This window comes from Tachyglossus aculeatus, chromosome Y4, assembly GCF_015852505.1.
Source record: "Tachyglossus aculeatus isolate mTacAcu1 chromosome Y4, mTacAcu1.pri, whole genome shotgun sequence".
In the NCBI taxonomy this organism is placed as follows: Eukaryota; Metazoa; Chordata; class Mammalia; order Monotremata; family Tachyglossidae; genus Tachyglossus; species Tachyglossus aculeatus.
In genome coordinates this window covers 11,094,235-11,116,786 of record NC_052096.1, presented here as the reverse complement: position 1 = coordinate 11,116,786, position 22,552 = coordinate 11,094,235, and the positions used below count along the sequence as shown (strand labels likewise).

Sequence of the window (22,552 nt, the reverse complement as noted above, 5' to 3'; positions counted from 1 at the left end):
CTGAAAAAAGACCTAAAAAATGTAAGTAGGAGAGGGTGGTTTTGATCCATCGAGATCAAATAATAAAGGAGGATGCGAAAAAGGAATAAAAGTTAAAAAAAACAAGCGTGCCTGAAAAAAGACCTAAAAAATGTAACTGGCAGAGGATGGTTTTGATCCGGCGAGATAATACAGGAGGGTGCGAAAAAGAAATAAAAGTTAAAAAAAAGACCTAAATGGTTTTGATCCATCGAGCTCAAATAATAAAGGAGGATGCGAAAAAGAAATAAAAAATAAAAACAGTAATGTGCCTGAAAAAAGGCCTAAAAATCGTAAGTAGCAGAGGATGGTTTCGATCCATCGACCTCTGGGTTATGGGCCCAGCACGCTTCCGCTGCGCCACTCTGCTCCGCTCTCGTCCCCTCGATTATTGTCTTTATCAGGAATATATGCCACGTGGTCCGCGGCTGCCTTTACGCATGCGCGCGGGTGACGCTCGGGCTTCCGCCGCAGCGCCCCCCTCCGGAAGCCCGAAAAAGAAAGCTCCCCCGCCGTCGCTGGCTCCTCCCCTCCCCGTCCCGGACGCCGATCTCATTGGGCGAGGCTCCCGGGGCTCGCCTTCCTATTGGCTGCCCGGCCGCGGGGCGAGGCGGCGGGAGGAGGAGCCAATCGCAGCGCGGCTTGTTGGGAGGTGGCGAAGGCGGCTGTTGGTGGCGGGCTGAGGCGACGTCCATTGTTCGGCTTCGCGGGCGCCATGAGGTGAGGCCCCGGGGCCCCGGGGGGAAAAAGCGCGCTGAACCTTCCTGAGGAGCTCGGGACAATCGTTCCTCTGCACCACAGCGCTTACAGCAGTGCTTAGCACAAAATCCGAGCCTACTCTTTCGATTATTATATTGGAAGGAAAGAGGAGGCATGGACTGGGGGGGGGGGGGAGGGGCAGGGCGACCCCGTCTTTTTATTCATTCACTCATTCATTCATTCACTCATTCATTCATTCACTCATTCATTCGTTCATTCATTCGTATTTATTGAGCGCTTCCTGTGTGCAGAGCACTGGACTACGCGCTTGGACACGTAGTAATAGTTTTGTGGAGCGCTCCTCTGGGCCTCAGTTACCCCATCTGTAAAATGGGGATGAAGACTGTGAGCCCCACGTGGGACAACCTGATCACCTTGTATTTCCCCCCCCCAGCGCTTAGAACAGTGCTTTGCACGTAGTAAGCGCTTCACAAATCAATCAATCGTATTTATTGAGCGCTTACTATGTGCAGAGCACCGTACTAAGCGCTTGGGAAGTACAAATTGGCAACATTATAGAGACGGTCCCTACCCAACAGTGGGCTCACTGTCTAAAAGGGAACAAAACCAAACATACTAACAAAATAAAATAAATAGAACGGAGTAGATGCCATCATCATCATTACTATGTGCGAAGCACTGTTCTAAGCGCTGAGGGAGCCCACTGTTGGGTCTTTGTTAATAATAATAATGATAATAGGCATTTGTTAAGCGCTTACTATGTGCCAAGCACTGTTCTAAGCGCTGGGGAGGATACAGGGTGATAAGATTGTCCCACGTGGGGCTCACAGTCTTCATCCCCATTTCACAGATGAGGGAACTGAGGCCCAGAGAAGTGAAGCGACTTGCCCAAGCTCACACAGCAGACAGGTGGTGGAGTCGGGATTCGAACCCGTGGTCTCTGACTCCAAAGCCCGGGCTCTTCCCACTGAGCCACGCTGCTTCCGGGCTGCTTTGTTGAGCGCTTACTATGTGCGAAGCGCTGAGGGAGCCCACCGTTGGGTAGGGACCGTCTCTATGTTGCCAACTTGGACGTCCCTAGCGCTTAGTACAGTGCTCTGCACACAGTAAGCGCTCAGTAAATACGATTGATTGATTGAGGGAGCCCACTGTTGGGTAGGGACCGTCTCTATATGTTGCCAACTTGGACTTCCCAAGCGCTTAGTACAGTGCTCTGCACACAGTAAGCTCTCAATAAATACGATTGATTGATTGATCCCACTGTTGGGTAGGGACTGTCTCTATTTGTTGCCAACTTGGACTTCCCAAGCGCTTAGTCCAGTGCTCTGCACACAGTAAGCGCTCAATAAATACGAGGGAATGAGTGATCCAGATTGATCAGGCGGTCCCACGTGGGGCTCTCGGTCTTCATCCCCATTTTACATCGGCAACATCATAATAATGTATTTGATAATAATAATTTTGGTATTTGTTAAGCGCTTACTGTGTGCAATAACTTGTACTTCCCAAGCGCTTAGTCCAGTGCTCTGCACACAGCGCTCAATAAATACGATGGAATGAATGAATGATCCAGGGTGATCAGGCGGTTCCACGTGGGGCTCTCAGTCTTCATCCCCATTTTACATCGGCTGCATAATAATTATAATAATGGTATTTGTTAATAATAATAATTTTGGTATTTGTTAAGCGCTTACTATGTGCAATAACTTGTACTTCCCAAGCGCTTAGTCCAATGCTCTGCACACAGTAAGTGCTCAATAAATACGATTGAATGAATGATCCAGGGTGATCAGGTGGTCCCACGTGGGGCTCTCGGTCCCTTCATCCCCATTTTACATCGGCAGCATAATAATAATAATGGTATTGGATAATGATAATAACTTTGGTATTTGTTAAGCGCTTACTATGTGCTAGGCACTGTTCTGAGACCTGGGGGGGATACAAGGTGATCATGTCATCCCAGTCTTCATCCCCATTTTACATAGGCAACATAATAATAATAATAATGATGGTATTTGTTAATAATAATAATTTTGGTATTTGTTAAGCGCTTACTATGTGCAAATCACTGTTCTAAACCCTGGGGGGATACAAGGTGATCAGGTTGTACCACGTGGGGTTCACAGTCTTAATCCACATTTTACAGATGAAGGAACTGAGGCCCAGAGAAGTTAAGTGACTTGCCCAAAGTCACACAGCTGACAATTGGAAGAGCCGGGATTTGAACCCATGACCTCTGACTCCAAAGCCCGGGCTCTTTCCACTGAGCCACAAAGTGCTTACTATCTGTGAAGCACTGTTCTAAGCACTTGTGGGGGGATCAGGGTGTCCCACGTGAGGTTCACAGTCTTCATCCCCGTGTTAATTAATTAATGATGGTATTTGGTAAGCGCTAACTATGTGCCAAGCACTGTTTTAAGCGCTGGCGTAAATACAAGGCGATCAGGTTGTCCCACGTGGGGCTCACGGGATTAAGAATCCCCGTTTTACAGATGAGGGAACTGAGGCTCAGAGAAGTGAAGTGGCTTGCCCACGGTCACACAGCAGACAAGGGGCGGAGGTGGGATTAGAACCCATGACCTCTGACTGCCAAGCCTGGGCTCTTCCCACTGAGCCGTTGTTTATCAAAATGAGGGCCTTACCAATATCCCTCTTTAAAATATTATTTTGGAAGGAAGGAGGAGGCATGGGTTCCGGGGGTGGGGTGGGGGGGAGGGCAGGATGACCCTGTCTTTTCATTCATTCATTCAATCATTCAATCGTATTTATTGAGCGGTTACTTTGCAGAGCACAGGACTAAGCACTTGGGAGAGTACAGATAATAATAATAATAATGATGGCATTTGTTAAGCGCTTACTCTGTGCAGAGCACTGTTCTAAGCGCTGGGGGGGATACAAGGTGATGAAGTTGTCCCACGGGGGGCTCACAGTCTTAACCCCCATTTTACAGGTGAGGTAACTGAGGCTCAGAGAAGTTGAGCGACTTGCCCAAGGTCACACAGCAGACATATGGCGGAGCTGGGATTCGAATCCATGACCTCTGACTCCAAAGCCCGTGCTCTTTCCACTGAGCCACGCAGATCAGCAACATATTCATTCAGTTGTATTTATGGAGCCTTTACTGTGTGCAGAGCACTGTACTAAGCGCTTGGGAGAGTACAGATCGGCAACCTATTCAATCGCATTTATTGAGCGCTTACTGTGTGCAGAGAACTGTACTAAGCGCTTATTCTCTCTCTCTCCCCCTCCCCCTCTCCCCAACAACGGGCTCACAGTCTAGAAGGGGGAGACAGACAACAAAACAATCGTATTTATTGAGCGCTTACTGTGTGCAGAGCACAGTAATAATAATAATAATAATAATAATAATGATGATGATGATGATGGTGTTTGTTAAGCACTTACTATGTGCTAAGCATCGTTCTAAGCTTTGGGGTAGATACAGGGTCTTCAGATTGTCCCATGTGGGGCTCACACTTTTAATCCCCGTTTTACCGATGAGGGAACTGAGGCACAGAGAAGTGAAGTGACTTGCCCAAGGTCACACTGCAGACAGGCGGCGGAGGCGGGATGTACTAAGTGCTTGGGGGAGGGCAGTGCAGCAGTTCATTCATTCAGTCGTATTTATTGAGCGTTTACTGTGTGCAGAGCTTGGGAAGTACAAATCGGCAACATGTAATAGACACCTTCCCTGCCCACAACAAGCTTGCAGCCTAATGAGGGGAAGGGGACATGAAGGTGGGGCAGGGGTCTTCCTGACCAGATTTTGGGGGAGGGGGGAGAATCTGCGCTTAGTACAGTGCTCTGCACACAGTAAGCACTCAATAAATACGATTCAATGAATCTGGTGGGGGCAGAAGGGGAAACCGTCTCCTGGGTCTGGAGGATCTCGGGGGGGACACAGACTGCGAGCCCATTGTGGGCGGGGATTGTCTCTATTTGTTGCTGTATTGTACTTCCCAAGCGCTTAGTACAGTGCTCTGTGCATAGTAAGATCTCAATAAATAGGATTGAGTGAATGAATGAATATCTAGGAAGATGTCCAAAACCATAGTAAGCGCTCAATAAATAGGATTGAGTGAATGAATGAATATCTAGGAAGATGTCCAAAACCATAGTAAGCTCTCAGTAAATAGGATTGAGTGAATGAATGAATATCTAGGAAGATGTCCAAAACCATAGTAAGCTCTCAATAAATAGGATTGAGTGAATGAATGAATATCTAGGAAGATGTCCAAAACCATAGTAAGCGCTCAATAAATAGGATTGAGTGAATGAATGAATATCTAGGAAGATGTCCAAAACCATAGTAAGCTCTCAGTAAATAGGATTGAGTGAATGAATGAATATCTAGGAAGATGTCCAAAACCATAGTAAGCTCTCAATAAATAGGATTGAGTGAATGAATGAATATCTAGGAAGATGTCCAAAACCATAGTAAGCTCTCAGTAAATAGGATTGAGTGAATGAATGAATATCTAGGAAGATGTCTGAAACCATAGTAAGCTCTCAATAAATAGGATTGAGTGAATGAATGAATATCTAGGAAGATGTCCAAAACCATAGTAAGCTCTCAGTAAATAGGATTGAGTGAATGAATGAATATCTAGGAAGATGTCCAAAACCATAGTAAGCTCTCAATAAATAGGATTGAGTGAATGAATGAATATCTAGGAAGATGTCCAAAACCATAGTAAGCTCTCAATAAATAGGATTGAGTGAATGAATGAATATCTAGGTAGATGTCCAAAACCAAATTCGTCATCTCCCCCCACCCCGTGAGATTTTCCCGGCTCTGTATCATCATCATCAATCGTATTTATTGAGCGCTTACTATGTGCAGAGCACTGTACTAAGCGCTTGGGAAGTACAAATTGGCAACACATAGAGACAGTCCCTACCCAACAGTGGGCTCACAGTCTAAAAGGGGGAGACAGAGAACAAAACCAAACATACCAACAAAATAAAATAAATAGGATAGATACGTACAAGTAAAATAAATAAATAAATAGAGTAATAAATATGTACAACCATATATACATATATGCAGGTGCTGTGGGGAAGGGAAGGAGGTAAGATGGGGGGATGGAGAGGGGGACGAGGGGGAGAGGAAGGAAGGGGACACCACCTTCCAATCAATCAATCAATCGTATTTATTGAGCGCTTACTATGTGCAGAGCACTGTACTAAGCGCTTGGGAAGTACCCCCAGCCCCTCCGCCTCACAAGCCCGGAACCTTGGCACCGCCCTCGACTCATCTCATTCAACCCGGATTTCCAGTCTCCAAATCCCGTCGGTTCTGCCGTTTTAATATTTCTAGGATTCGCCCCCCCCACCCCGCGTCCAAACTGCCACCACGAGGGTCCAAGCACTTTTCTCCCGCCTTGGTTATGGCAGCAGCCCCCTCCCCACATCAGTCCACATTTCACTCTGCCGCCTGGATCATTTTTCTCCAAAAAGTTGGAGACCACAGCTCCTCAAAAACCTCAAGTAGTTGCCCATCCACCTCCACGTTCATTCAGCGTGGCTCAGTGGAAAGAGCCCGGGCTTGGGGGTCAGAGGTCATGGGTTCTAATCTCGGCTTTGCCACTTATCGGCTGTGTGACTTTGGGCAAGTCACTTAACGTCTCTGGGCCTCATCTGTAAAATAGGCATTGATTGTGGGACAACGTGATCACCCTGTATCCCCCCAGTGCTTAGAACAGTGCTTTGCACATAGTAAGCGCTTAACAAATGCCATTATTATTGTTATTATTCATCTAATCTTATTTGTTGAGCGCTTACTGTGTGCAGAGCACTGTACTAAGCACTTGGGAAGTACAGTTCAATCAATCAATCAATCGTATTTATTGAGTGCTTACTGTGTGCAGAGCACTGTACTAAGCGCTTGGGAAGTACAAGCTGGCAACATATAGACACGGTCATCATCATCATCAATCGTATTTATTGAGCGCTTACTGTGCACAGAGCACTGTACTAAGCGCTTGGGAAGTACAAATTGGCAACATATAGAGACAGTCCCTGCCCAACAGTAGGCTCACAGTCTTAACGGGGGAGACAGAACAAAACCAAACATATTAACAAAATAAAATAAATAGAATAGATATGTACAAGTAAAATAAATAGAGTAATAAATATGTACAAACATATATACATATATACAGGTGCTGTGGGGAAGGGAAGGAGGTAAGATGAGGGGGATGGAGAGGGGGACGAGGGGGAGAGGAGGGAAGGGGCTCAGTCTGGGAAGGCCTCCTGGAGGAGGTGAGCTACCCTACCCAACAGTGGGCTCACCGTCTAGAAGGGGGAGACAGAGAACAAAACAAAACATATTAACAAAATAAAATAAATAGAATAGATATGAACAAGTAAAATAAGTAGAGTAATACATACAAACATATATTACATATATACAGGTGCTGTGGGGAAGGGAAGGAGGTAAGGGGGGTGAGGAGGGGGAGAGGAAGGAGGGGGCTCAGTCTGGGAAGGCCGCCAACGTTCAGCAGCGGAGACAATCCCTGCCCACAGTGGGCTCACGGTCTAGAAGGGGGAAGTCATCAAAAAGAAACTCCCCAATACTGGCTTTAAGGCACTTTATCAGCTCTTCTGATTTCCTGCTGCAATCGCCAACTCTGTCTTACTCACTGCCTCGGTGTTGATTGCCACCAAACCCCTGCCCGAGTCCTCCGTCCCCCTTCACATCCCCCAGACCCCCCACTATTCCCAATTTCAGAGGCCTTCCAAAATTAGCAGCATGGCCTAGTGGAAAGAGCATGGGCCTGAGGGTCAGAAGACCTGGGTTCTAATTCCAGCTCTGCCACTTGCCTGCTGCGTGACCTCGGGCAAGTCACTTCTGTGCCTCAGTTTCCTCATCCAAACAGTGGGGATTAAGACTGAGCGCTGTGTGGGACGGGAACTATGACCAACCCAATTACCTTGTGTTTAACTCTTAGTACAGTGCCTGGCACATAGCAAGCGCTTAAATAATATCACAAGTATTATTATTTCTAGATTGTGAGCCCGTTGTTGGGTAGAGGCCGTCTCTGTTGCCGACTTGTACTTCTCAAGCGCTTAGTACAGTGCCCTGCACACAGTAAGCGCTCAGTAAATATAGAATGAATGGTTATTACGTCCTCCAAAAGACTTTCTGTAACAGTCCTTATTTCCCCTAATTTGCTCTCCCTTCAGGATTACCTAGGCATTAGATTTGTCCCTACTAAGCACTTTGATTTTTACCCCAGCTCTGCAGCACATCCATATATGCTGTTTCTCCTATCTGTAATATTTATTTTATTGTGTGTCACCCCCACTAGAATGTAAACTCCCCATGGGCAGGGATCGGGCCTACCAACCCAGTTATATTGGATTTTTCCAGTTGTATTAGTCCAGTGATGTAGACACAGCAGATGCTCAGGAAAGACCATCAGATGACTGAATTTTGGTTTTATTTTTAGGGGAGACAGAGGCCGTGGCCGTGGCGGGCGCTTCGGGTCCAGAGGGGGCCCTGGAGGAGGGTGAGCGGTGGCCCTGGATGGGGGGGCAGGTAGAGGGCATTGATGGTTGGGGGCTGGCGGGGGGCGGGCGTGCAGAAGGAGGTCCCATGCCGTTGGTTGGCCAAGGCCCAGTTGACCCAGCGGACCTTGAACCCAGATCTCCCGCCCCCAGAGCAGGGCTCGTTCCCTAGAGTCCATCACCCTGCACCCCAGAGTGGACTGTGGATGAAGGGACGGAGGGGAGGGGATGAGGAAGGGAATATTGAGGAGGGGCGGGGGGGGGGGGGGGGGGCTCTGTGGGAGATGTTGGCCTGAGCGGCTTGGCTCAGGTGGAAAGGAGCCCTCACCCACGGATCCGGCTGAGCCGACGACCCCCTCTTCTTTGCCCTGAGCTCCAGGTTCCGCCCCTTCGTGCCCCACATCCCGTTTGATTTCTACGTGGTGAGTTTCCTTCCGGGCCACGGGCGGTGGGGTTGGGGGGGCGTGTGTGACCGACACCTCCATGTTGGCCCTCTCCACGACATTTCCGGGGTCTTCCCGAGTGGGGGTGGGCGGCAGGGCCCGGGACGGGGACCTCGCCTGTCCTGGGCCGGGGCTCGGCCGGAGGCTAACTCAGAGGACCGCGCGGCCGCCCGTTCCAGTGCGAGATGGCCTTCCCGCGGGTGAAGCCGGCTCAGGACGAGACGCCGTTCAGCGAGGCGCTGCTCAAGCGCAACCAGGATCTCGCCCCCAACTCGGCGGAGCAGGTGGGCGTCCGCCCCGGGGGGCAGCGGGCGGGAGGGGGGACGGGCGGACGGACCGGTGGCGGTAGAGTCGCAGCCTCGGCCGGCCTCGCCTTCCAGGCCTCCATCCTGTCGCTGGTGACCAAAATCAACAACGTCATCGACAACCTGATCGTGGCTCCCGGCACCTTTGAAGTGGTGAGCTAGCTACCCGGTCCCCCCACCCCCCTCTCCCTGCCCCCCTAACCGTGGCCCATTTTGGGGGTCGACGGACTCACTCTCCCCCTCCCTCCCGCAACCTAGCAAATCGAGGAGGTGCGCCAGGTGGGCTCGTACAAGAAGGGGACCATGACCACGGGGCACAATGTGGCCGACCTGGTGGTCATCCTGAAGATCCTGCCAACCCGTGAGTCTGTCTGTCTGTCCGTCCGGCGACTGGCGAGGGGCCCAAACACATTCACACACACTCTCTGCAATCAATCAATCGTATTTATTGAGCGCTTACTGTGTGCAGAGCACTGTACTAAGCACTTGGGAAGTACAAGTACCGGGCCCTTGGTGGGAGACGGGACACCCGGGGCCCTGGCGTACGAGATGAATCAGCCGCTCCGCCCCGGCCGCCACATCCTGGTTTCTGGGGAAGTGATTGATCCGCTTCCCACCTGCCCGCCCCTGGACCAGTGGAAGCCGTTGCCGCTCTGGGGAACAAAGTGGTGGAGAGTCTGCGCGCCCAGGACCCTGCTGAAGGTTTGAATCCCCTCACCCCCGGGAGGGGGTTGGGGAATTCCAGGGGGAGAGGAGCCCCGATCCCGCCTGGAAGGGAGGGGGGAGAGGAGACGCGGTCCACACACCTGTAACCACGGACACCCTGCTGCCGTCCCCCCCCCAGTCCTGACCATGCTGACCAACGAGACCGGCTTCGAGATCAGCTCCGCCGACGCCACCGTCAAGATCCTCATCACGACCGTGCCCCCCAACCTGCGCAAGCTGGACCCCGAGCTCCACCGTGAGGGCGGCCGCGGGGACCGGGTCGCGGGGTCGGGCGGGGAGAGACGGCGGGCTCCCCGGCCGGGGGGAGGCCGTCCGTCCGAGCCCCGCTGTCTCGGCCCGCAGTGGACATCAAAGTGCTGCAGAGCGCCCTGGCCGCCATCCGGCACGCCCGCTGGTTCGAGGAGAACGCCTCCCAGTCCACGTGAGTTGGGCCGGCTGGTGGGGGCGGGGGGGGGGGGCGGAGGTCATCGGGGGCGGCCCGCCCCCCTGACTGGACCGACCCGTCCCCCTCAGGGTCAAGGTCCTCATCCGGCTGCTGAAGGACCTGAGGGTCCGGTTTCCCGGCTTCGAGCCCCTCACCCCGTGGATCCTGGACCTGCTGGTAACTGCTTGCGGTCTCCCCCTCTTCCGCGCGCCCCCGTCCCGCTCCCACCCCCCGCGGCCGCCCTCACTCGCACCCCCCGCCCCTCTCTTCTGCAGGGCCACTATGCCGTTATGAACAACCCCACCCGACAGCCCCTGGCCCTCAACGTGGCTTACAGGTGCGTGGACCGCGTCTCCTCTCCCCCTTCCCTTCCCGGTGGGATCGGGGTAGAGCCCCTTCCCCCTGGAAAACCCCGGCCCCTTCCGTCCCACCCCAGACGCTGCCTGCAGATCCTGGCGGCCGGCCTCTTCCTGCCCGGCTCCGTGGGCATCACGGACCCCTGCGAGAGCGGCAACTTCAGAGTCCACACTGTCATGACGCTGGAGCAGCAGGTACGGAGGTGGGGGCGGGCCTCCCACCCCCCTCCTTTTCCAGCCCGGCGCTGCCTCCAAACTCCACCCTCCCCGCAGGACATGGTGTGCTATACGGCCCAGACCCTCGTCCGCATCCTGTCGCACGGCGGCTTCCGGAAGATTCTGGGCCAGGAAGGCGATGCCAGCTGTGAGTTGCCGGGCGACGGGGCTGGGGGGTGCGGGGAAGGCAGGGGGACCCCGCCGCCCGCCCTAGGGACCCACCTCCCCGTCCCTCCGCGGCAGACCTGGCCTCCGAGATGTCCACGTGGGACGGCGTGATCGTCACCCCGTCCGAGAAGGCGTACGAGAAGCCCCCCGAGAAGAAGGAGGGGGAGGAGGAGGAGGAGACCACGGAGGAGCCGCCCCAGGGCGAGGAGGAGGAGAGCATGGAGACGCAGGAGTGACCGCCCGGACCCGCTCCGTCCCGAGGAGGAGGGGAAAGGGAAAAGGGAAAGGAAGGGCAGGCGGCCGGCTCCGTTCGGCCGCCGCGTTGAACTGTGTGTGTGTTGGTGGCTATTTGTGGTTTATTTTGTAGAAAACCATTAAACGTTCTGCCCCTTGAAAGCAACTCCCTCCCTGACCCGGGGGCCTATAGGTCCCTCTTCCCCCTCTGGGGAACAGTAGTCACTGGGGTTCTCCTGGGCAGGGGTGGGCGACCTGCAGACGGCCACCCCCCTCCCAGGGAGGGACAGGAGGCTCGTCTGGGGTGCCGCCACCCCGGCTCCGCTTCTTCGCCGCCGCTGCCCCCCAAAGCGGGCAGGGGCGGGTCAGAGGACGCCTCATTTGCCGGGGGAGCCGGGGGGGTAGGAGCCCACGTCCAGCAGGGCCCGGCGCCGCGCCGTCTCCTTGGCCACGCTGTGGTTCAGCCGCCGCAGCCGCTCCTGCGGGCGGGAGACGGGGGTGGGCGAGGGGGCGGGGAGAGGGGCACGGGGCGGGGACGGGCCAAGCGTGGGCTACCTGAGCGTTCTGCAGGATGTTGTTGACCAGGACCACCCTCCGCCGCGCGTTCAGCAGCTTCTTCACGTAGGGATCCAGATCCAGGGCCACCTTCTGGTCCTCATTGATGCGGCACAGCTCTGCGGGCAAGTGCGGCTGGGCATGGGGGGCCAGGGGGACCCCCCCAGCCCTCCCCCCGTCAATCCTAACATCCCTGTACTAAGCGCTCGGAAAAGTTTTAACACGCTAGAGTAATCACCGGGGGTATCTGTTAAAGGCTTACTGTGGCACTGTACCGTGCGCTGGGACAGATACACGATAGTCGGGGCGGGCACAGCCCCACTGCCTCCCTATCATCATCATCATCAATCGTATTTATTGAGCACTTACTGTGTGCAGAGCACTGTACTAAGCGCTTGGGAAGTACAATTTGGCAACATAGACTTTCCCTACCCAACAGTGGGCTCGCAGTCTAAAAGGGGGAGACAGCAAAACCAAACATCCTAACAAAATAAAATAAATCCCTAGGGCTCCCAGTCTCGATTCCCCATTTTACAGATGAGGTAACTGAGGCCCAGGGAAGTGATCTGCTCAAAATCACTCAGCAGAGACGTGGCGGAGCTGGAATTAGAACCCAGGTCCTTCTGACTCCTAGGCCTAGCCTTTAGAGAGGGGGTAGAGAAGCAGCATGGTTCAGTGGAAAGAGCCCGGGCTTTGGAGTCAGAGGTCACGGGTTCGAATCCCAGCTCCGCCGCGTGTCTGCTGTGTGACCTTGGGCAAGTCACTTCACTTCCTCTGAGCCTTAGTGACCTCATCTGTCAAATGGGGATTAAGACCGTGAGCCTGCCGTGGGACAACCTGATCACCTCGTAACTTCCCTAGCGCTTAGAACAGTGCTTTGCACATAGTAAGCGCTTAAGAAATGCCATCATTATTATTACATGCGATAGTCGGGGTGGACACGGCTCCCAATCTCAGTTCCCCATTTTGCAGATGAGGCAACTGAGGCCCAGGGAAGTGATCTGCTCAAAATCGCACAGCGGACACGTGGCGGAGCTGGAATTAGGACCCAGGTCCTTCTGAATCCTAGGCCTGCACTCTACCCACTGGGCCACACTGCCTCGTTGTAGACATCCCTGCCCATAACCACCTCACACTCTACATTAACACAGACTTCAATCAATGCATGGTATTTCAGTGCTGCGTGCAGAGCACTTTGCTAAGCGCCTAAATGATAGCTGTACATAAGTGATGAGGGGCTGAGGGTGGGGCGAGTATCTGTAAAATTTGGAGAAGCAGCTGTGGCTTAGTGGAAAGATCATGGGCTTTGGAGCCAGGTCATGGGTTCGAATCCCAGCTCGGCCACTTGTCAGCTGTGTGACTTTGGGCAAGTCACTTCACTTCTCTGGGCCTCCGTTCCCTCATCTGTAAAATGGGGACTAAGACTGTGAGCCCCATGTGGGACAACCTGATAACCTTGTATCTTCCCCAGCGCTTAGAACAGTGCTTTGCACATAGTAAGCGCTTAACAAATACCATCATTATTATTATTATTAAAATGGGGATTAAGACTGAGCCCCCTGGAGGGCAGGGACTGTCCAACCTGATTATAATAATGGCATTTATTAAGCGCTTACTATGTGCAAAGCACTGTTCTAAGCGCTGGGGTAGATACAAGGTAATCAAGTTGTCCCACGTGGGGCTCACAGACTTAATCCCCATTTTCCAGAGGAGGGAACTGAGGCCCGGAGAAGAAGTGACTTACCCAAAGTCACCCAGCTGACAAGTGGCGGAGCGGGGATTCGAACCCATGACCTCTGACTCCAAAGCCCGGGCTCTTTCCACTGAGCCACGCTGCTTCTCAAGTTAAACTGCTGAAATGGTATCCTCCACAGATCCAAGGACACAGAAGGGAGGGTGAGTTAGGGAAGGGAAGGAGGGATTATTTAGGGAAGGCCTCTTGGAGGAAAGATGATTTTAAGGTGGGGGGAGCGAGTTCATCATCATCATCAATCGTATTTATTGAGCGCTTACTGTGTGCAGAGCACTGTACTAAGCGCTTGGGAAGTACAAGTTGGCAACATATGGAGACAGTCCCTACCCAACAGTGGGCTCACAGTCTAAAAAGTTCCAGAAAAGTTCCAGAAAAGAGGGTGGACGTGGGCATGGAGTTGGCAGCAAGAGAGCCGGGTTCAAGACTGGCAAGACAGCAGCAGAGTGACTGGGCCGGTGACCTTGGACAAGTCACTTCACTGCTCTGCGCCTCAGTTCCCTCATCTGTAAAATGGGGATGAAGACTGTGAGCCCCACGTGGGACAACCTGATCACCTTGCATCCCCCCCAGCGCTTAGAACAGTGCTTTGCACATAGGAAGCGCTTAACAAATGCCATCATTATTATTATTATCATCAGAGGAGGCCAGTAAAGGAGCGGTAATCGTGGGGGGATAGAAGTCTTTGGATCGACGTGGTAGCAGGGAAGCGATGATGACATTTGTTAAGCGCTTACTATGCTCCAGGCACTGTATTAAGCGCTGGGGTGGAGCCAACCCAATCGGGTTGGATCAACGCCCATTTGAACAGGTGTGATTACTGGGGCCCAGAGAAGGAAAGTGACCTCCCCAAGGTCCCACAGCAGATGGGGAGGGCGGGATTAGAACCATGGAGAAGCAGCGTGGCTTATTGGAAAGAGACAGGGGTCATGGGTTCTAATCTAAGTCCAACTTGTACTTCCCAAGCGCTTAGTACAGTGCTCTGCACACAGTAAGCGCTCAATAAATACGATTGATGATGATGATGATAACCCAGGATCCACCACTTGTCAGCTTTGTGACTGGGCAAGTCACTTCACTTCTCCGGGCCTCAGTTCCCTCATCTGTAAAATGGGGATGAAGACTGTGAGCCCCACGGGGGACAACCTGATTACCTTGGATCTACCCCAGCGTTTGGAACAGGGCTTGGCACATAGTAAGCACTTAACAAATGCCATCATTAGTATTTATTATTTAGCCTCTGTGCCTCAGTGACCTCCTCTGTAAAATGGGGATGGAGACTGTGAGCCCCACGTGGGACAACCGGATCGCCTTGCATCTCCCCCAGCGCTCAGAACAGTGCTCGGCACATAGTAAGCGCTTAACAAATGCCACCATCGTTATTCTCTGGGCCTCAGTTCCCTCATCTGTAAAATGGGGATGAAGACTGAGCCCCACAGGGGGACAACCTCATTACCTTGGATCTACCCCAGCGTTTAGAACGGTGCTCGGCACATAGTAAGCGCTTAACAAATGCCATCATTAGTGTTTATTATTTATCCTCCCCCTTCTAGACTGTGAGCCCACTGTTGGGTAGGGACTGTCTCTATATGTTGCCAACTTGTACTTCCCAAGCGCTTAGTACAGTGCTCTGCACACAGTAAGCGCTCAATAAATACGATTGATTATCCTCTGTGCCTCAGTGACCTCCTCTGTAAAATGGGGATGGAGACTGTGAGCCCCACGTGGGACAACTTGATCGCCTTGCATCTCCCCCAGCGCTCAGAACAGTGCTCGGCACATAGTAAGCGCTTAACAAATGCCATCATCATTATACTTTGGGCCTCAGTTTCCTCATCTGTCAAATGGGGACGGAGACTGTGAGCCCCCCCGGTCGCCGACTTGTACTTTCCAAGCGCTTAGTCCAGTGCTCTGCACACAGTAGACACTCAATCAATATGATTGGATGAATGAATGAATATTAGAGAAGCAGCGTGGCTCAGTGGAAAGAGCCCGGGCTTTGGAGTCAGAGGTCATGGGTTCAAATTCCAGCTCCACCACTTGTCAGCTGGGTGACTTTGGGCCAGTCACTTCACTTCTCTGGGCCTCAGTGCCCTCATCTGTAAAATGGGGATGAAGACTGTGAGCCCCAGGTGGGACAACCCGATCACCTTGTAACCTCCCCAGTGCTTAGAACAGTGCTTAGCACATAGTAAGCGCTTAATAAATGCTGTTGTTATTATTATTAATCTAAGCGCTGGGGGGGATCAAGTCGTCCCATGTGGGGCTCTCAGTCTTCATCCCCATATTACATCGCAGAGAAGCAGCGTGGCTCAGGGGAAAGAGCCTGGGCTTTACAGTCAGAGGTCATGGGTTCAAATCCCGCCTCCGCCACTTGTCAGCTGTGTGACTTTGGGCAAGTCACTTCTTCATTTCTCAGTTCCCTCATCCGTCAAACGGGGATAAAGACTGTGAGCCCCCCACCCCACCCAGTGGGACAACCTGATTACCATTTAACCTCCCCAACGCTTAGAACAGTGCTTGGCACATAGTAAGCGCTTAGCAAATACCAACATTATTATTATTATTATTATTAATAAGGGTTTCCAGCAGCGGGCTCACAGTCTAGAAGCGAACCTAGTAATTCTAGAAGGAAATTCTAGATCTAGTAATCAAGGTAAACCTTGATGACCCTGTATCCCCCAGGGCGCTTAGAACAGTGCTTGGCACATAGTAAGCGCTTAACAAATGCCAGCATTATTATTATTATTAATAAGGGTTTCCGGCAGCGGGCTCACAGTCTAGAAAGGAACCTAGAGAAGCAGCGTGGCTCAGTGGAAAGAGCCCGGGCTTTGGAGTCAGAGGTCATGGGTTTGAATCCCGGCTCCACCACAAGTCTGCTGTGTGACCTTGGGCAAGTCACTTAACTTCTCTGAGCCTCAGTTACCTCATCTGTAAAAACGGGGATGAAGACTGTGAGCCCCACGGGGGACAACTTGATCACCCTGTATCCCCCCCCAGTGCTTAGAACAGTGCTTTGCACATAGTAAGCGCTTAACAAATGCCATCATTATTATTATTAGTAGTAGTAACTCTAGAAGGGAATTCTAGATTTAGTAATCAAGGTAAACCTTGATGATCTTGTATCCACCCTGGCGCTTAGAACAGTGCTTGGCACATAGTAAGCGCTTAACAAATGCCAACATTATTATTATTATTATTATTATTAATAAGGGTTTCCGGCAGCGGGGTAACAGTCTAGAAGGGAACCTAGTAATTCTAGCAGGGAATTCTAGATCTAGTAATCAAGGTAAACCTTGATGACCTTGTATCCCCCACCCACTGGGCGCTTAGAACAGTGCTTGGCACTTAGTAAGCGCTTAACAAACGCCAACATTATTATTATTATTAATACGGGTTTCCGGCAGCGGACTCACCGTCTAGAAGGGAACCTAGTAATTCAAGCAGGGAATTCTAGATCTAGTAATCAAGGTAAACCTTGATGACCTTGTATCTCCCCCCCGGTGCTTAGAACAGTGCTTGGCACATAGTAAGCGCTTAACAAATGCCAACATTATTATTATTATTATTATTAATGGTTTCCGGCAGCAGGCTCACAGTCTAGAAGGGAACCCAGTAATTCTAGAAGGAAATTCTAGATCTAGTAATCAAGGTAAACCTTGATGACCTTGTATCCCCCCCCACCCCACCCCGGTGCTTAGAACAGTGCTTGGCACATAGTAAGCGCTTAACAAATGCCAACATTATTATTATTATTATTATTATTATTATTCTGACGTCCGGGGCCCTTAGTGAGCGTGCTCTTTCCACTGAGCCACGCTGCTTAGAGCAGCACGCAGTAAGTGCTCAATAATAATAATATTTTTGGTATTTGTTAAGCACCTACTATGTGCCAAGCACTGCGGGGAGATACAAGGTAATCAGGCTGTCCCACATGGGGCTCAATGCTGAGCGCTCACCTCCTCCAGGAGGCCTTCCCAGACTGAGCCCCCTTTTTCCTCTCCCGCTTCCCATCCCCTCCGCCCTACCTCCTTCCCCTCCCCACAGCAGCTGTATAGATGTTTGTACAGATTCATTACTCTATTTATTTTACTTGTATGGATTTATTATTCTACTTATTTTGTTCATGATGTGCATCTAGCTTTACTTCTATTTATTCTGACGACTTGACACCCGTCTCCCCCTTCTAGACTGTAAGCCTGCTGTCGGGTGGGGACCGTCTCTCGATGTTGCCAACTTGGACTTCCCAAGCGCTTAGTCCAGTGCTCTGCACACGGTAAGCGCTCAATAAGTACGACTGAATGAATTAATTCAAGCAATCAATCAATCAACCAATCGTATTTATTGAGCGCTTACTGTGTTCAGGGCACTGTACTAAGCGCTTGGGAAGTACAAGTTGGCAACATATAGAGACGGTCCCTATCCAACAGTGGGCTCACAGTCTAGAAGGCATTCATTCAATCAGCGTGGCTCAGTGGAAAGAGCCCGGGCTTCGGAGTCGTGAGTTCAAATCCCGGCTCCGCCAATTGTCAGCTGTGTGACTTTGGGCAAGTCACTTCACTTCTCTGGGCCTCAGTTAACTTCCTTTCTTCCTTCAATTGTACTTATTGAGCGCTTACTGTGTGCAGAGCACTGGACTAAGTGCTTGGGAAGTCCAAGTTGGCAACATCTAGAGACGGTCCCTACCCAACAGTGGGCTCACGGTCTACAAGGGGGAGGCAGACAACAAAATAAAACATATTAACAAAATAAAATAAATAAAATAACTATGTACAAATTAAATAGAGTACTAATTGTCAACCAATTGTCAGCTGTGTGACTTTGGGCAAGTCACTTCACTTCTCTGGGCCTCAGTTACCTCATCTGGAAAATGGGGAGTAAGACTGTGAGCCCCCTGTGGGACAACCTGATCACCTTGTATCTCCCCCAGTGCTTCGAACAGTGCTTTGCACATAGTAAGCGCTTAACAAATGCCATTACCATTATTATTATTATTATTCTCTGTGCCTCAGTTCCCTCATCTGTGTAGCACGGCTCAGTGGAAAAGAGCCCGGGCTCTGGAGTCAGAGGTCATGGGTTCAAATCCTGGCTCCACCAATTGTCAGCTGTGTGACTTTGGGCCAGTCACTTCACTTCTCTGGGCCTCAGTTCCCTCATCTGCAAAATGGGAATGAAGGCTGTGATCCCCACGTGGGACAACCTAATCACCTTGTTCCTGCCCCAGCGCTTAGAACAGTGTTTTGCACATAGTAAGTGTTTAATAAATGCCATTATTATTATTAAAATGGGGATGAAGCAGCATGGCTCAGTGGAAAAGAGCTCGGGCTTTGGAGTCAGAGGTCATGGGTTCAAGTCCTGGCTCTGCCAATTGTCAGCTGGGTGACTTTGGGTAAGTCACTTCACTTCTCTGTGCCTCAGTTGCCTCATCTGTAAAATGGGGTTTAAGACTGTGAGCCCCCCATGGGACAACCTGATCACCTTGTAGCCTCCCCAGCGCTTAGAACAGTGCTTTGCACATAGTAAGCACTTCACAAATGCCATCATTATTATTATTATTTTTATGAAGACTGTGAGCCCCCCGGGGGACAACCTGATTGCCTTGTAACCTCCCCAGCGCTTAGAACAGTGCTTTGCACATAGTAAGCGCTTAACAAATGCCATCATCATTTATTATTATTATGAATACTGTGAGCCCCCTGTGGGAGAACCTGATTGCCTTGTAACCTCCCCAGCGCTTAGAACAGTGCTTTGCACATAGTAAGCGCTTCACAAATGCCATCATCATCATTATTATTATTATTATTATGAAGACTGTGAGCCGCCCGGGGGACAACCTGATTGCCTTGTAACCTCCCCAGCGCTTAGAACAGTGATTTGCGCATAGTAAGCACTTAATAAATGTCATCATTATTATTATTATTATTATTAATAATAGACTAGTGACTTCTAGTCTTCTAGACTGTGAGCCCACTGTTGGGTAGGGACCGTCTCTATCTGTTGCCAACTTGGACTTCCCAAGCGCTTAGTCCGGTGCTCTGCACACAGTAAGCGCTCAATAAATACGATTGAATGAATCCTTTCCAGGCGCTTAGTACAGTGCTCTGCACACAGTAAACGCTCAATACAATTGAATGAATGAATGATTCCCTTTTCCGCCCCCCTTCCCTCGCTGGAAATGGATCGGCCGTCTTCCCATTGCCGCTTTGAAGCGCTTGGAAGGATCCTTACCTCCCTCCCCTCCCCACAGCACCTGTACGTATGTATATTTGTTTATACGTATTTATTACTCTATTTTATTTGTACATATTTATTCTATTTTATTTTGTGAATATGTTTTGTTGTCCGTCTCCCCCTTCTAGACTGTGAGCCCGCTGTTGAGTAGGGACCGTCTTCTCTATACGTTGCCGACTTGTACTTCCCAAGCGCTTAGTCCGGTGCTCTGCACACAGTAAGCGCTCAATAAATACGATTGAATGATTGATTTGTTACTCTATTTATTTATTTTACTTATCCATATCTACTCTATTGATTTTATTTTGTTAGTATGTTTTGTTTTGTTGTCTGTCTCCCCCTTCTAGACTGTGAGCCCGCTATTGGGTAGGGACCGTCTCTCGATGTTGCCAACTTGGACTTCCCAAGCGCTTAGTCCGGTGCTCTGCACACAGTAAGCGCTCAATAAATACGATTGACTGATTGATTTGTTACTCTATTTATTTATTTTACTTATCCATATCTACTCTATTGATTTTATTTTGTTAGTATGTTTTGTTTTGTTGTCTGTCTCCCCCTTCTAGACTGTGAGCCCGCTATTGGGTAGGGACCGTCTCTCGATGTTGCCAACTTGGACTTCCCAAGCGCTTAGTCCGGTGCTCTGCACACAGTAAGCGCTCAATAAATACGATTGACTGATTGATTTGTTACTCTATTTATTTATTTTACTTATCCATATCCACTCTATTGATTTTATTTTGTTAGTATGTTTTGTTTTGTTGTCTGTCTCCCCCTTCTAGACTGTGAGCCCGCTATTGGGTAGGGACCGTCTCTCGATGTTGCCAACTTGGACTTCCCAAGCGCTCAGTACAGTGCTCTGCACACAGTAAGCGCTCAATAAATGCGACTGACCGATTGATTTGTTACTCTATTTTTTTATTTACTTTACTTATCCATATCTACTCTACTGATTTTATTTTGTTAGTATGTTTGGTTTTGTTGTCTGTCTCCCCCTTCTAGACTGCGAGCCCACTGTTGGGCAGGGACCGTCTCTCGATGTTGCCAACTTGGACTTCCCAAGCGCTTAGTCCAGTGCTCTGCACACAGTAAGCGCTCAATAAATACGATTGATTGATTTGTTACTCTATTTATTTATTTATTTATTTTACTTACCCATATCTACTCTATTGATTTTATTTTGTTAGTATGTTTTGTTTGGTTGTCTTGTCTCCCCCTTCTAGACTGTGAGCCCCCTGTTGGGTCGGGACCGTCTCTCGATGTTGCCCACTTGGACTTCCCAAGCGCTTAGTCCGGTGCTCGGCACACGGTAAGCGCTCAATAAATACGATTGAATGAATGAATGAATGAATGAATGAGGGGAGGGGAGGGGCGGGGCGGGTCCGGAGTTCGCGCAGGCGCAGAGCCTCACCTGTGGCCAGGTTGTCGATCTGCTCCCGCAGTTCCACCTGGCTTTCTCTGCGGGTTTGGGCGGGAAAGGTGCCCTTAGGAGGGGGGGTGTGGACCCCTCCCCACCTCCTTAGGAGGGTGGTGTGGACCCCTCTCCCCCTCCTTAGGAGGGTGGTGTGGACCCCTCCCCACCTCCCTTCCCTTCCCCTCCTCCTCCTCCTCCTCCTCCTCCCCCGGCACCTGACGGCGTGCACGTGCGAGTCGAGCTGCTGCACGGCCGGCCGCAGGAACTCCAGCAGCCCCTCGGCGAACAGGTCCGTGCCGGCCTCCGACACGGCGGCCATCCCCGGACCCTCACGGACCGACGGACGGACTGACAACCTCCTCCCCCTCCTCCTCCTCCCCTCCCCGACCGGCCGGAAGTCCCCGCCGCGCGGCCCGCCGGGAGCTGTAGTCCGGAAACCGGCCCATCGGCGTTGCCCGCGCGCCCGGAGCGTGCCGGGAGTTGTAGTTCCCGAGCGGCCGACCGCCGGGAGCTGTAGTCCGGAAGTCGGCCAATGGGCGGTGCCCGCGGTGTGCCGGGAGTTGTAGTTCCGGAGCGGTGCCCGCCGGGAGCTGTAGTCCAGAAACTGGCCAATGGGCGTCGCCCGCCCGCGCGCCCGGGGCGTGCCGGGAGTTGTAGTTCCCGAGCGGCCGCCCGCCGCGAGCTGTAGTCCGGAAGCCGGCCAATGGGCGTCGCCCGCGGCGTGCCGGGAGTTGTAGTTCTCGAGCGGCACCCGCCGGGATCTGTAGTCCGGAAACCGGCCAATGGGCGTGGCCAGTCCGGAGCGTGCCGGGAGAGCTCACCTCCTCCAGGAGGCCTTCCCAGACTGAGCCCCTTCCTTCCTCTCCCCCTCGTCCCCCTCTCCATCCCCCTCATCTTACCTCCTTCCCTTCCCCACAGCACCTGTATCATCATCATCATCATCATCAATCCTATTTATTGAGCGCTTACTATGTGCAGAGCACTGTACTAAGCGCTTGGGAAGTACAAATTGGCAACATATAGAGACAGTCCCTACCCAACAGTGGGCTCACAGTCTAAAAGGGGGAGACAGAGAACAAAACCAAACATACTAACAAAATAAAATAGAATAGATATGTACAAATAAATTAAATAGAGTAAAAAAAAATGTACAAACATATACATATATACAGGTGCTGTGGGGAAGGGAGGGAGGTATGTATGTTTGTACACATTTATTACTCTAGTTATTTATTTATTTTACTTATACACATCTATTCTATTTTATTTTGTTAGTATGTTTGGTTTTGTTCTCTGTCTCCCCCTTTTAGACTGTGAGCCCACTGTTGGGTAGGGGCTGTCTCTATATGTTGCCAAGTTGTACTTCCCAAGCGCTTAGTACAGTGCTCTGCACACAGTAAGCGCTCAATAAATGCGATTGATTGATTGTAGTTCCCGAGCGGCGCCCACCGGGAGCTGTAGTCCGGAAGCTGGCCCATCGGCG

General features: G+C 51.1%; 2 protein-coding genes and 1 non-coding gene across 4 annotated transcripts; 1 reads left to right on the top strand and 2 right to left on the bottom strand.

Annotated features, from left to right (window-relative positions):
- Positions 1-316: 316 nt before the first annotated feature.
- On the bottom strand, positions 317-388 carry TRNAM-CAU. The gene has a single exon. It is a non-coding gene; the product is annotated as a tRNA-Met (tRNA).
- A 331-nt stretch (positions 389-719) lies between these two features.
- Positions 720-11,278, top strand: ILF2 (interleukin enhancer binding factor 2). 2 transcript variants are annotated; one of them, XM_038769022.1, is made up of 14 exons: positions 720-738; positions 8,193-8,252; positions 8,630-8,672; positions 8,873-8,977; positions 9,074-9,151; positions 9,257-9,359; positions 9,635-9,700; positions 9,843-9,959; positions 10,067-10,145; positions 10,238-10,325; positions 10,424-10,485; positions 10,585-10,699; positions 10,778-10,868; positions 10,964-11,278. In XM_038769022.1, exons 1-14 carry the CDS (start codon positions 734-736, stop codon positions 11,122-11,124), a joined length of 1,173 nt encoding a protein of 390 aa, XP_038624950.1. In that variant the 5' UTR covers positions 720-733; the 3' UTR covers positions 11,125-11,278. The 2 variants fall into 2 exon arrangements, with proteins under 2 accessions (XP_038624950.1, XP_038624949.1); XM_038769021.1 differs by lacking the exon at positions 720-738 and having other exon boundaries at positions 8,624-8,672.
- A 176-nt stretch (positions 11,279-11,454) lies between these two features.
- On the bottom strand, positions 11,455-21,416 carry SNAPIN (SNAP associated protein). Its single transcript, XM_038769052.1, has 4 exons — positions 21,285-21,416; positions 21,067-21,113; positions 11,678-11,796; positions 11,455-11,601 (listed from the first exon to the last, which is right to left on the bottom strand). The coding sequence occupies exons 1-4, from the start codon at positions 21,386-21,388 to the stop codon at positions 11,500-11,502; spliced, it is 372 nt and encodes a 123-aa protein (XP_038624980.1). The 5' UTR covers positions 21,389-21,416; the 3' UTR covers positions 11,455-11,499.
- Between the last annotated feature and the right edge of the window lie 1,136 nt (positions 21,417-22,552).

Excerpts from the sequence above, each read along its gene's own strand:
- ILF2 (XM_038769022.1), top strand. Across the intron at positions 9,152-9,256 it reads CTCCCGGCACCTTTGAAGTG|CAAATCGAGGAGGTGCGCCA; the intron begins GTGAGCTAGCTA and ends CCCGCAACCTAG. Across the intron at positions 10,869-10,963 it reads CCAGGAAGGCGATGCCAGCT|ACCTGGCCTCCGAGATGTCC; the intron begins GTGAGTTGCCGG and ends CCTCCGCGGCAG.
- SNAPIN (XM_038769052.1), bottom strand. The coding sequence starts at position 21,388 with ATGGCCGCCGTGTCGGAGGCCGGCACGGACCTGTTCGCCGAGGGGCTG. Across the intron at positions 21,114-21,284 it reads TCGCACGTGCACGCCGTCAG|AGAAAGCCAGGTGGAACTGC; the intron begins GTGCCGGGGGAG and ends CCAAACCCGCAG. Across the intron at positions 11,602-11,677 it reads ACATCCTGCAGAACGCTCAG|GAGCGGCTGCGGCGGCTGAA; the intron begins GTAGCCCACGCT and ends TCCCGCCCGCAG.